Source organism: Sander vitreus, chromosome 6, assembly GCF_031162955.1.
Source record: "Sander vitreus isolate 19-12246 chromosome 6, sanVit1, whole genome shotgun sequence".
NCBI classification, from domain to species: domain Eukaryota; kingdom Metazoa; phylum Chordata; class Actinopteri; order Perciformes; family Percidae; genus Sander; species Sander vitreus.
In genome coordinates this window covers 20,506,566-20,521,060 of record NC_135860.1, presented here as the reverse complement: position 1 = coordinate 20,521,060, position 14,495 = coordinate 20,506,566, and the positions used below count along the sequence as shown (strand labels likewise).

Below are 14,495 nucleotides of genomic sequence, written 5' to 3'. Positions count from 1 at the left end.
TTCCTCTTCCTGCTCGCTATCATCCAGTCAAATTCCAAAGCCATGACCTCCCCTTTCATTCCCAAACAGGCTTATGTCTCTATTTGTTGTGCCTCCTCTGTTTTATTCAGCTCTATCTTTCTGTCTTTTACTTTCTTTCAAGAAGCTTGAGAACACCAGCAAAAGTGAAGCTTACACATAGAAGATCAAAGCATGTTGAAAAACCCAAATTCTCAGTCGCTCAGTGCGCACACCGCTCATCCAGGACAGCATAGCTTTCTCCAAAGGTCAAAGGCCATCTCTTGACTATTCCAGCAAAATTTTTCACAAGTGTCAAATTCACGTGTTCAGTACATCAGTCTCACCTCCTGGAAGGCTGACTCTTTTCAGATGGATGGTGATGATTTTCACCATCAAACATTCCCCTTCAGAAGGGCACTCAACACCACTTACTGAATTCTTGACAAAGAAAACACACACACACAAACACACGCCTGTGTAATCCCTCTTTACACACACCCCTGTTGTAGCATGTCTTTGTTTTTCTCTGTGTAAAATTACAGTTGTACAGGTGTTCAGCCGGCAAAGCAATGCTGACAGACAGGCATGCGAGGGGACAGCCAAGCACTTGTGTTCGGCACAAAGATCTTTCTTGTCTTACAACTGGCTGTCCTGCCCAGCATGTGGCTTTAGTTACAAAACCCGCTCTTCTAGCAGAAGCCCCCTTCATCTCCCTGAGGAACACAGAGGACGATGGAAGGTGCTTTCCGAGATGAGCGGCAAAGTGGCTTCCTCTTTCAAAGGGCCGTGGATGTACATGGCTCATGGATTCCTGTGTTAGCTGCGAGATAGCGCGGCACCTGGAGAGGCCAGACAGGAAGAAAGGACAAGAGACAAGAGGAGAGAGATGAGGGGGAAAAGAAATACAAGAGAGAAGCGGCTTAGATTCAATGCCAGAGAAAAGAACGGCAGCTCTCTCCGATTTCAAATGTCCGTTGTGTGAAATTGTGGTTTCAAACGCTAACAATCTGACCTCCCCCCCCCTCCTCCTCCCGCCCCTACATCCTCCTCTCATCATCAGCATATTATGAAATGTGTAGATTAGCGCTTTCAAAAACAGCAGCCTGCACAAAGCTGAGTATTGTGATTTAGGCTTTTACCTATTGTACAATATCACCTCTCTGGTATAAACCTACAATGATATACTTTTTGTTTGAGCTTTTCTATCTTAGAAAAAAAAGAAGTGTTTTCTCTTGGAGCCAATTGAAAAAGAAAATTCAAGTGTTTCTATCGCATAGGCTGCAAAGACAAATGAGACAAAAGCAAACGCCTTTGTGGTTGAAGCGTGGGACAGCAGTAAAATAAGGCCTTTGGTGATTGACACATCCGGAGAGTCCCCTGCCAATCTTGCGCACAATCCATTTCCTCAAGCCAAAGTGTTCTCTTTGTGTGTTGAATATGTTTTGGAACATGCCGGCCATTGATTGACATGGGCGCAGGGGCTGGTAAAACATTACTGTGGTGTGAAGCAAACAACGGTCCCTCTGTCACACTGCCTCAGATGTTCAGCCTGAGGGGATATAATAGTGGTACAAAAAACTGGGCATTCCCTCTCTTGTTCTCATTCTCTCTCCTCCCTTTTGCTTTCACTCATTCTGGCTGCATTCCCATTCAACTCTCAGCCTGGTCTTCTGACTGTCTGCACTGATCTACTGTATTTTTTCCTCCTTTGCTCTGCCTCCACTTTCTTTTGTTTCAGCAAGACACATTCGGTCTTCAAATTTCATGAGCTGATTTGGCCAAGTGCAGGAAGCGGTTTCCGTTTTGGATCTGGGTTTAAAGGTGCATTGGCAGAGATGGTGGGCACCCAAAGTGCTAGCCATCATTCACATGCCCCTTGGGAAGTGGACGTACACTAATCTTTTCATGAATTTCTAAAGCAATACATCTAAGGCCACTTTTAATGATGATCCCTGCAGTAATGTTGACAAAAACCACCTACAGTTACCTACAGTAAATACATTAATTATTGTCCCATTTTCGCTTTTGCAGTACACCGTACATGTGGCTTTTGAGTAATTACTATGTACAACAATGATAGTGACATATTCATACTTGTTTAGGATATTGAAACTTTTTTTCTCCTTCAAACAGTTGGAAGGCATAGCAGTGAAACCCAGTGTGAGTCACCACCTAGCACCTTTCTCTTTCCAAATGAAAACAACAGCAAACAAAATGCTGTATATATAAAATGACCTGATACTTGTGTATTTCCAAAATGTCATATGGATTGATTCAACACTGGCATTACAATTTTAATCAGCGGTGTAGAACCAGGTGTTAAAACGCATGCAGCAGCCCTCCAGGCCATAAGAAATTGGACAAGGCACCAGGAAATTGTGTCTCCTGCAGAAACAAGTGTTTTGTGATTGTTTACCCCATGTCTTTAAATTGCATTTCTTCCTTTTTAATTTAAGCACCTCAGCTATGGGATTGAGGTCCGGGAAAGAGAGAGGGAGAGGGATGTAGGTGGAATGGGGAAAACCTTTTCCACAACCCCCCCCTCTTCTATCCCTCCATCTTCCCCAGTATTAACCCTTTCTGATGTGATTCCTGTCAAATGCAAATGTCACGACCTGATATGGTCAGCCCACAGGGCACTTTGACTACACGTTCCACACCCAAATTAAAATATAAAGTTGAATGGTGTTTGAGCATCTGTGCCAGCAAAATGTGCATGCCATGTGTTTGTGCACGTGTGTAGGCTACGTTTGACTGGCTGATCTTGACATACTTGCAATTACAAAAAACGTAAGCAAAAATACGATTGCTGCGAGGACAAGGAGAAATCAAGTGTGATAAATAAAGTACAGCTTCCAAAATACAGCGCCTTTGTTCACATCACATGCTTGAGTACCTAGTCCAGTCAATATGTTTGTGAATGGGGGACTTTAGAAACTGCTGTGCACGCACAAATCAGCATCTACGCAGTAGAGTAAAGATACGTGCAGCGTGCTGCTTTTTGTTTTTCTTTGTCTTCATAAAACGTCTGTTTCCAAAATGTCAGGCTATGATTTGAAGTTGTTCTGTATAATGAGCATTCATCGAATACTCGGACAGTGCACAAATAAAAAAAAAATTAAAATGTGACAGCCAGGCTTTTGTAGTTTGTTCAAAATTGGCCAGTAACAGCTTTACTCTGAAATAAATGCATTTTATCATATCACAATAAGTTTTAATGACATCCTGTCCAGACAGACTTCTTTTCTTTTTTAAATAGCCTGTATAGGCCTACTCACATCCTGTTGCAGTCACACATTAACACTTTTAAAAATTCTTCCACCCTCACATATTCCAATGACAACCAAACTTGTAAAAGTGTAACAATAAAGCAGGATGTTATGATTGAGACCTAGATTCATTTTAAAGAATCAACAGATAATGATACAAACAAGGTAGGCTACTGCTGACATTAATGTTAGGCTATAGCCTATTGCACCCAAGGAAAGGTACATTGTTGCTGGTACTTACATTTGTAATGAATGACAGCTTTTCTTTTGTTGCATATTGTTCTGTAATACCTTTCTGATTATCGTTGAGCCTACACTACTTTGTGTTGAGGATGGAAATCATCCATTGGCGTCGCTAGACCCCTTTTACTGGGACACGTGCCCCAGTGTTGATCTGCTATGCCCCAGTAAATTCTCATGTGTAAAACCATTGTGTAAAGCCGGCATATTTTTCACATCTAACGCGGTGAATTAAGGATTTATTTAGACCAAAAACCAGAGGCGAGCTATAACTTTAGCTGCTGTGAGGCAGCACAGTCGTGCTTGTCTATAACGGTATCAACAGCTAATAGAGGGTTTTCGCCGACGTCACGTTCTGGGCAGTAACCTCGATGCGCGGCCATATTGGAGGCACTCGGTGTAAACAACTGAATGGAGTAATGGAGTATTGTGCACTTTGGATACTTTAATACTTTATGTCTAAACAACAGAAAAGCTCATCAAAACACATCCAAGATGCAAAGGCATGGAAGGACTTGGACCACTAAAAAAGGTGCGATGTTTTGAGAAATTACAGTTTACTGGCGGTGCAGATCCCTACAAGTTGGCTCCCTCTTCTTGGATCCATGGCGACCCGGTGATTCTTCCTTCAGTTGCATATCCTGATATAGTCAACTACCTGGTTTTCTCGCCGAGCCCTTACACAGCAGAATACCTTAAATCCTACAAAAGTTTGGAGGCTTATAACCAGATGGTGTGTGGATGGGTGAGGGAGACGCAGTACCAAGTCATTAACGACCAATGTGTTGTGAAGGCCAAAGTAAGTAATGCAATAATGTCTTTAATCAACCTAACCATAACTGTATGATATCATTGTGATACTCAAGGTGTAGCCAAGTGACTCGCAATAGTTTTTTTTTTTCCAATTCAAAGACCGAACAAGACAGAGTTTTCCCTCGTAGATCCTGGTTGAGCTTTGCCAACCACAAGCGCCTCCTTTCCTCTGATAACTTCTGGCATCCTCTCCCTGGTTTTTAATAACTTTTGGAAGTCGATAATATTCCAAATGTTTTTCTCGGTCTGACCTATTGGTACAACCTAAAACACGGCAATAATTAACCATTTTCCTTGACGCCGTTCAGGATCTACTACTACTACAGAGAGTCACAAATGACTATTATGCGTAAAAGTTAAATTATAACATGATGTGTTCAAATGTAATCTTGTAAAATGTAGATTTGGTCTAGATAATTAAATAAATAGAGTTATTCAAGGAGATAAGGAGATGCTTTTATATAAGCTTGAAATAAATAGAGGGAATTATAACCATTACAAAAGCTGCATTTGTAATCAATTTCTGAAAATTTAGTGAAATATAAATTATTATATTATATTGTGTATTGTTGTGTATATTATATTATTGTGTTTTTTGATATGTACTTCTTTAATCTTGTTCGTAATACAAAAGTTGTGTGCAACAACTAGGTCCTCTGTCGGTGTCTTTAAAGATGTTGTCCGAAATGGCTTTCCTTTTTGGAGATATTTTCCTTGCATCATAAAGTGCAATTCATATTTTGTATTTTGTTATTGCATTTTGGGTTCATTGTTATTATTGCAGAATAAGCCCAGTTGTTTCAATTTCAGCAGCAGAATTGAAATGGCAGTAATAGTGGCCAAGCAATGGCAGTATGTATAGCACATTTCATACACAAAGCAGTCATTCAGAATTATTTTGGGGGGGCCTGTGCCCCAGTAGAGATTTATGTCTAGCAACGCCTCATCCCAGCATCATGTGCCATAAACACAATAAGTGTATTTGCAAGTCACATGTAAGACATCTCTATATATTAAAACTTATAGTTTCATCTTTGATTAAGTTTAGTCTTAGTATGTTATGAGTCATTATTCTTATCATCCCTTGAAAATATTGTAGATTTTTCTTTCTGGCTGGATATTTTAAATTCAGTTTCTCATCTTTGTTTAATAAACCTTATCATTTTTTTTTCAGTGTCTATAGGCTACTTTGATGGCTGCAGTTGCTAATAAAGTGATAGTATTCACAATTAACAAATGAAAAGGTTATTACTAGCGGACTACAATTGTTGTGGAGTGTATGAAAATGTATTGTAAAGTGGATTCTATGGTCCACAAGAGCTGTATCAGTTTTGTGTGGGGGCATGTGTGTGTTATTTAGTGGGTTTACTGTTTGTGTTTTTCATTCAGAATGTACTGTGAGGGTTTCACCACTAGAGGGAAGCATATAATCAGCTTTGAAGAGCCAATACATTTAAACAATTGACAATAGTAAAGTAAGCCATCAGCCAAAAGGTATCAGGCCTCTGTAAGAGATGAGTGCAAAACTGTCAAATGAACGCCACTATTTATAGTATACTAATTAGTTAATCTTCAATAGGCTTAATGCATCCATATTTTTAAATACATAGGCTGTGTTTGCTGTGAAACATACATGCAATTGGTCTAAGTAACACAGCCCTCATATTTGGACTTACTTATTTCTATTTTAAGGGGTTTTTATTTATTTTATGGGTTTCATTGAATACTTTAGTTTTTACAAAAGCTATAACTTTACCACTCCAGAGGGCCCATTCTGTAAAGATTATGCAGTGATATATTTATTTGTATTGATTCAGATACACATAAGCTTAACATTTGGACTTCCCCCACACTTTTTAAACTATTTATAAATATATATAATCTATGAATATAATATTTATGAATGTCATGTAATATCTGGCTGCTGTGAGTCATTTCACAAAGCCAATGACTGCACTCAGAGCATTACACCCACTCAGTTACTTATCTGACTAACACACACACACACACACACACGGCTAATATGTATAACCTTTCCTTTTGTTCTAAGCAAAGCAGGCGGTACTGCCTACTTATTATAGCCTTAGCCACCAGAGTGCTCTAGTAGATAATAAATACTGTAGCTCTAAGCCTAGCTCTCTATCAGAGAGATCTCTGATCTCATGCCTTTAGGGAGACGCTACAGGTCCATCAAAACATGAACCACCAGATTAATTAACAATTTAAGGCCATTCAGACTTTGTACCCAATATTCAAATTGTTTAGCGTTTTTACAATTCATTAAACTGATCTGTGCAATATATTTATTATCACAAACTACCTGCCCTTGTTTTATGATGAATGTTGAATGAATGCTGTTGTTTTTTATGTTATATATGGATGTGTGCAATACAGTTTTCTTTAAGAGTGCCCCTCCCAGCGGTGCTTAAAGGACAATTCTGGCACAAAACAAACCTAGGGGTTAATAACAGATGTGTACCCACTCTGTCGTTCTCTGGGACATGTTTTCATGCTAATCAAATGTGTTTGCTAGCGCGGACCGCTGATTAGCTTACAACGCTAGCAGTGGCGGCTGGTGAAAAATATTCTCGGTGGGGCTGTGCCATACTTTTTTGTTTCTGTATCCATCGCAATACAATTTAACACAAACTGCAGGACAGCAGTGCTCAGTGAAATAGTCAGTAATTATTTAATGCCAATATTAAAAAGTTGAGGCATTCTTACACAAAAACATCATATTGCACACACACACATACATATACATACATACATATATATATATATATATATATATATATATATATATATACACACACACACATATATATATGAAGTTTATCAGAAATCTTACACTGTATAAAGGATGTATAATATAGAAATGGATATCAAGTGGCTGAACTCAAACCTTTGACTGGAAGAATAGCATACAGTATTTTCTGATCAAACTAAATGTAACTAATTGTTAATGTGCTCCAAAAATTTAACAATGAATTGATACAAAACAACATATATACAGTAATATTAGCAAACACACTATTAAGACTTTCTAGAGTACCATATATAACTGGATGATTTTTTATGCTAAGGTCAACTATATACAAAGAAACATGTGGTTAGTGCTGCTGTGTGTGTCATCTTATTTGTACAGGAATTTTGCCCGTCTGTCCTTCTGAGTGGCAAACCTCTCAATGACCCTTTTATTAAAGTCAGGAATGTCCTTGACAAGTTTCTTCTCCATGGAGAGCATAGCTAGAGCATTCAGGCGATCCTGTGTCATGCTGTTTCTCAGGAAGGTCTTGATCCTCTTCAGTGTAGAGAAGCACCTTTCTGACTCAGCTGTTGTCATGGGTGTGGTGATGAGGATCTTGAGGAGGCTGACAGTCTCTGTGAAAGTGCTCTGAAGGTTGCTCTCCATGAAGAACTGGTACAGGGGCACTGCACCACTACAAGCCTTGAACTCACTGTTCTCATAGATGAGGGACAGTTCAGTTTTGAGCTTGGCCTTGTTCAACATGGGGTACGCCTCCACGATTGTTTCAAGCGCTGTATCGGGGAACTTCACACTGTGTTGTGGGAACAACTCTCCGTGCAACAGTGTTGCGCTGATGAGGTGCTGGGTGAAGGAGAACCTCTCCTTGGCATGAATCAGGATGGCGTCACATACCTGTAAAAGAAACATCATCAGCTTTAATTTGCAATAAAGCTGTTTTGATGCAAGTGATCCTGACTGAACACATGCCTATGTCCAAGTCAAGTATATGATTACTAAGGTGCTTATTGTTCAGGGTTTTTGGTTTTGGCTACATACTACCAGGCCTGAAAAAAAGTTCTAGGGGAAACACTGACAATTACATCACAACTTACCTCTGTAGCCAACCTCTGTTGTTCTCGTGGTCCCAGCATCCTCCGTCGCTTTATGGGCTGCTGCTGCTCGTCAGATGCGCTGTGCCCACACAAAGAGGGAATGGAGGCCCTGGGTCCAAAAAATTAAGTTTAATTTGATAACTTGCCATCAGACTTCTTAACTCACTGTAACCCCCCCCTCAACACACACACAACCAGTGACTCATATATATATATACACATACATACATACACACACAAACTATGTCTAGTAACTGCTTTTAACCTGTGATGTACATAATAATTAACCTGTGATGTACATAATTAACTTATGTTATTACATTTTTAAGCCTTTTTCTGTTACATTTGTGAGAGGGATGCAACATAATTTTGTTCTGCTGTGCACTTGTCCTATGTAAGTAATAGTTTGAATAACAATAAAGTTAATCTTCAATAACAACTAGGCCTCTTCTAGAAATTGACCTGGTGGACACCTGAATAAGCCTGTTATTACAAACTGTGTAATACTTTCCTGCATTATTATCCAAGTCTGATTGTGTCTTCTCTTTCCTTTTAAAATACTAAAACAAATATAATTGTGATGTGCTCTATGATAATCACTCACTTTGATGACAAGACACATTTAGGCTTTTACACAGTTGGAAGTGAGCTATTCATCTTTCTAACAACAGCTTTATCAGCCAATAGTAAATATAGTTATTTACCTGATTGTTAGCATGCTGTCTGTGAACCTCTGGACAAGTGCTTTAATGAAGACAGGGTCGATGTTCCTCTTCTGTAGCTGGCTGAAAAGCATGTCCACATTTGGCATGATCTTGTGGAACAGTGCCAGGAAAAAACAGAAAGTCTCGTCTTCGAGCATCCTCACAAAGCCCCCAGCCTCTCTGACAGTCGGGGGGTCAAAGTTCACAGAGTCTCTGATGGTCTGGAAACACATTAGGAGGTCATCCTTGTGCTCGTACACAGTGTTTACAGCGCGACTGTGGAAGCTCCACCGTGTTGTAGAGGCTCTGGGGAGTCTATGCGCAACCACTTGGTCAAGCACGGTGGTTCGCTTGGGAGACCTGGAGAAGAAAGCAAAAAATCCTGCAAGGTCGGAAAAGAAAGTGCCGATCCTGGGGATGCGTGAAGTAGCCTGCTGCATGATGAGGTACAGCTGATGTGCATAGCAGTGGACGTAGTGCGCATTTTCGTACACATCCACTATTTTACGCTGCACTCCGCCGGTGGCTCCCCTCATCACACTTGCTCCGTCGTAAGCCTGGGCAATAAGTTTGGCCTTTTGTCCATGTGAGAGTATGGTGCTGAGCCTCTCCAGCAGCGCTGTAGCGATGGTGTCGGCGGTTGCGTTCTGGATCGTAATGAACTCGAAAAACCGCTCTTGGATGTTACTGTTAGCATCGATGTAGCGTAGCACAAGCACCAGCTGGCAGTGGGTGGAAATGTCAGTCGTCTCGTCGGCTTTAATGGCGATAAAATCAGCACTCTTCACTTCCTCCAGGATGTAATCCTTAAGCACTGACAGCATGCAGTCCAACAGCTCGTTCTGTATCGTTTTTGACGTGCCCTCAAAAACGGTAGCTGTCTTCAGGTGCTCCTCCACACTGTCAACGGAGGCAACAAAATCCACCAAGCCCCGGAAAATGCCGGGGTTGTCCGAGGAGTCAGTCTCCTCATGCCCACGCAAGGCCAACTCAAAAGCCCAACAAAACTTCACACAATCGATAATTTTGGATAAAATGTGCCTGTTTTTATCCACCTCTTCATTAGGTTACCTCACCGCAATCCTGTGGCCGTCATCCAGCTACGTAGCAATGTTCACCCTTCCTAATATGGCTAGCTTTACAGAGTTATCCACGTGTGCCCTGGTGTTCTCATGTTTCTTTACCTTCTCTGACAGGTGCTTCATATCCCTCACTCCGGTAACTGTCCATGCTGGATCTGTCCCCGTCGTTTTAAAAAGCAAGCACGGAAAGCAAAATAAAGCATTAGCATGAGTGCACCCAGCTAGCCAAGCCTTCCTGGTGTACCAGCTACGGGAGAAGCCGCGCATATACTGCTTCCCTTTCTCGCTAGCCTGCTGTCCGATTGAGAGGTCAGGTTGATCTGGGCCCAGCTCTTTCACCCGAACTTTCTCCGACAAAGTTCTCCTCTCAAACGGATCTTGGAGGAGAGATTTCATCGAGTTAGGGTTGGGTCTTGGAGGAGTAACATTCGCGCTCGCCATTGTCGTCTACTACTAAAAATGATAGGCGATGGTGATAAAATAATCGCCCTTCTTGGATTCGATTTAAGAACGCTGATTGGCTAAATTTTATATTATAAATTATATTCATATCTTAAATTAGCAATTGGCTTAACTGCTACATAGACCCGCCTCCTGGGGGCGCTTTCTATATCGCCCCCAGAGCTGATGAGGCGTTCAGACAAGCAGAGGAAAGGTTGTGAATATGATTTTCTATCATATTTTACACATATTACTGGGTGCATTCCATATTTCAAACACACAAATATTGACATACTGATGTTTTTATCATTATCATTATTATTATTATTATTATTATTATCATTATCATCATTATTATCTATTGGTGAGCCGCCACTGACATCCAACATATTCATCTGAACACAACTAAAATGTCACAATCCAGCCACTTGTAAGAAGTTCGTAATACTGGTTACATAGCTAGTTATCGTGTTTTATTAACCTTAATTCTGTTTGCCAAGGCTATATTGTATTGGCTTGCAAAGTAGCTATCCGTTGCTAACGCTAACGTTAGCTAGCTAATTTATGTCAAAAAGCAGTAGCTAACTAATGTTACTGCCAAGATATGGTTTCATTGTTAGACAGTGCAAACACATGACAACACTTGACGAGTCTTACAACACCTCTCTGGTCTCTAGTGAAATCATATCTTGGCAGTAGTTAGCTAACATTTCTGCTTTTTGAGAAAGATTAGCGTTAGCAATGGATAGCTCCTTCGCAAGCTAATATAGCAACATAATTCAGGTTAATAAAATACGGTAATGTAACCAAATTATTTAAAACTACTTACATGTGGCTATAGTGTGACAGGCCTACTGCTATTCAGTCTCGCATTGCGAGACCTAGCTAACTTAGCTAGTTACAGTGCTGCGAGGCCTGTTCAGATGACATGTCGGCTGCAGTGTGTGAGCTAGATTGCTTGTGAAGGATGAGTCAAACTAACGTTAAACACACAAGGAGATATGAGTCAAACAAAACAACGGCATTATAGTACACACAAATATTAAGACATTTCTGTGATATAAGTCAATAATACAAAATACTGACCGAAATGTGTTTTAATCCAGTAACATTAGTCGAACAGCTCCACTGTAGTCAGTATTTACTGTACCAACAGGTGTTGATTGAAAATTGCGGTGCAGTGCGATTTGAAGCCACTGCAGTGGGCGTGGTTTCCTTGGGGATTTGAATATTTTCTAAATATTTAGCTTTACACTTGGCGACACATTTAGATATAACATTTAGATTTAACATTTAACATTTAGATATATATTTAACATTTAGATTTAGATTTAACATTTAACATTTAGATATAAATTTAACATTTAGATTTAGATATAATATTTAGATTTAACATTTAACATTTAGATATAAATTTAACATTTTGATTTAGATATAACATTTAGATATCAATTTAACATTTAGATTTAGATATAACATTTAGATTTAACATTTAACATTTAGATATAAATTTAACATTTAGATTTAGATATAACATTTAGATATCAATTTAACATTTAGATTTAGATATAACATTTAGATTTAACATTTAACATTTAGATATAAATTTAACATTTAGATTTAGATAGAACATTTAGATTTAATATTTAACATTTAGATATAACATTTAGATTTAACATTTAACATTTAGATATATATTTAACATTTAGATTTAGATATAACATTTAGATATAAATTTAACATTTAGATATAACATTTAGATTTAACATTTAACATTTAGATATATATTTAAGATTTAGATTTAGATATAATATTTAGATATATATTTAAGATTTAGATTTAGATATAACATTTAGATTTAACATTTAACATTTAGATATATATTTAACATTTAGATTTAGATATAACATTTAGATATAATATATATATATATATATATATATATATATATATATATATATATATATATATAAATATATATATAATTTGTGTCTCAAATGTGAGGAAAATGCGCTAAATGTGAGGAAAGTGAGCTAAATGTTGAAAATTTATCAGCTAAAAAATTGTAACCAAACTTTTACATTCGGCACCCCATATCTGGGACCCTATAGCGCCACCTGGAGGGCAGGAGTTGGTACTCCCCATGCAACACGTGGGAAGAGTCCTGGGAGATTTTATCAGCCAGTCTGACTGTGTGCAGTAAGTGGCTTTCAGTGAACGCGTTCTCCACTGAATGTCCCACCAATTTGGAACAGATTCCCAGGAGCCGTAGAAAGATAGATAGATAGATAGATAGATAGATAGATAGATAGATAGATAGATAGATAGATAGATAGATAGATAGATAGATAGATAGATAGATAGTTGTTCTAACAGAGAATTAAAGAAATATACAAATTTACAAGTATTCAATACAAATTGTATTCATGTATATAGTGTGTGTCTTGTCAGAGTATGGGCAAAACACTATATAAAATCAACATCTGTTCACTAAAACACAACCCAGCACTGCAATAAATATTAAGGTTACATTTCCATTGACGAGGAGATTTGAATCCAAATGTTTTTTTGATAAATAAAAAATTAGATTTTTTTTTAATTTGATTAATAAAAAAACCGCACACAGCAACAGCAGTCTTAACTATTTAGAACATAGGCCTACGCCTTGCAAACGTGTTTATTGTAGGGCTATTTGCTTTGGCTTATGTTGCACCCTCGGAATGAACTGAACAGAAACACGTCCATCTTCATTTTGCAACTTTTAATACAAAATACAGCCACGGTTTAACACAAGCACGACTCTCCGTTTGTAGGCTAAGGCTACCACACATAAACTATTCTACTTCTCTTAAAGAGATAGTGATGCCCTCCTAAAGTGCGTAAAGTACAACGTTTGTCCTCCTTCACAGTCTGTAGGCATTCAACTAGGCTATATAATATTTTAACCTTGTAATAAAGAGATTATGAATTAAAAAAGTGCATAAAGCAATGTATTTTAACTAAGCGTACTGATATGACGAAATTGACTAGAAAAACAAAATAGTTTTCAGTGCGCTACGATTTGGCTACATAAGCCTGTTTTGTAAATGAGTTGCTTATATTTTGTCCATGCCCTCGGCCAATAGAGAAGTAGAAACTACTGCAAATTTGAAATTACGATATTTTGGACAGCTCTGAAGGCAGCATCACATCATTCTTGGCAGGATTTGTTGCGCATGCGCCCTGTCAGAAAATCTGAATCGTGGCTGCGTTAGCATTTAGAGCTAGCGGACTGGCTGGGAAACACCTGCGCACTGTAGGCAGAAATCGGCGACTTTAAATATCCCCCAGCTAATCCTTGCGCTAACCATTATCTCTTCATGCTGTGTCCGGGAAAGGAAGATAACGGTAATAACCCCGCACTGCCACCTCAATTAGCCACCGTGCAAGACGGATAAGGAAATCTGCATTTTGCGTGAGGAGTCTACCTTTCGGGCAAAATCACTTTTCTGTTTGGAATATTAAGAATATAGCTGCAACCTCGACCAACGTGACTTCTTGTAAGAATGAGGTTACCGAGTAACCGACAATGTGCGGTGGAAGGAGATGGGAAGAAGATGGACCAAGCTCCTCCGTTCAGAAACCCTTTTGTGCACGTCTTGAAATTCACCCCTATGGAAAAGGCAAAGGTAAAATTATGTTTGCAGGCAAATTGTTTTCTCATGTTCATATGTGTTAGCATGTTGCTTTAGTAGTTTGTAGAATATTAACACTTCAATGCGACACAGTGGAGAGGCTGTCACCATCATTTAACTTGGGCAGTTTTTCCTGATTGCATTGTAGCATTCTCTGATTGTAGTCACCTGAGCTAGTGTTAGCTAACCAGCTAACAGTAGCCACATACATGTTGCTTTCTCCCTCCTGTCTTGTTGACTTGCTGCCTTGCCTTAATGCTGCTGGAAAGAGATGAGGGTCTTTTAAAAAAAATAGACGTTTAACTTAGCTGCAGCAACGGCATGTACTTAACACGTGAGTACATTATACATGAAAATCCAGAATGAAATACAGCTATTTGAGCATGGCCGACTGTAACGTTAACTGTA

General features: G+C 38.9%; 2 protein-coding genes across 2 annotated transcripts in view; one reads left to right on the top strand and one right to left on the bottom strand.

Annotated features, from left to right (window-relative positions):
* Window positions 1-7,139: 7,139 nt before the first annotated feature.
* Window positions 7,140-10,413, bottom strand: LOC144519022 (zinc finger MYM-type protein 1-like). Its single transcript, XM_078251902.1, has 4 exons — window positions 10,033-10,413; window positions 8,891-9,879; window positions 8,187-8,295; window positions 7,140-7,986 (listed from the first exon to the last, which is right to left on the bottom strand). Exons 1-4 carry the CDS (start codon window positions 10,411-10,413, stop codon window positions 7,459-7,461), a joined length of 2,007 nt encoding a protein of 668 aa, XP_078108028.1. The 3' UTR covers window positions 7,140-7,458.
* Window positions 10,414-13,632: 3,219 nt separating this feature from the next.
* LOC144519899 (lysophosphatidylcholine acyltransferase 1) overlaps window positions 13,633-14,495 on the top strand; it is a 33,497-nt gene continuing 32,634 nt past the window's right edge. Inside the window, exon 1 of the mRNA XM_078253414.1 lies at window positions 13,633-14,081. Within this exon, the coding sequence (XP_078109540.1) occupies window positions 13,959-14,081 (123 nt within the window). The 5' untranslated portion in view covers window positions 13,633-13,958. The remainder of the gene's footprint in view (window positions 14,082-14,495) is intronic.

Coding starts and splice junctions, on each gene's coding strand:
- LOC144519022 (XM_078251902.1), bottom strand. CDS start 10,413: ATGGCGAGCGCGAATGTTACTCCTCCAAGACCCAACCCTAACTCGATG. Junction 9,880..10,032: donor GGGCACACGTGGATAACTCT/GTAAAGCTAGCC, acceptor TGGGCTTTTGAG/TTGGCCTTGCGTGGGCATGA. Junction 8,296..8,890: donor GACAGCATGCTAACAATCAG/GTAAATAACTAT, acceptor TTTTGGACCCAG/GGCCTCCATTCCCTCTTTGT.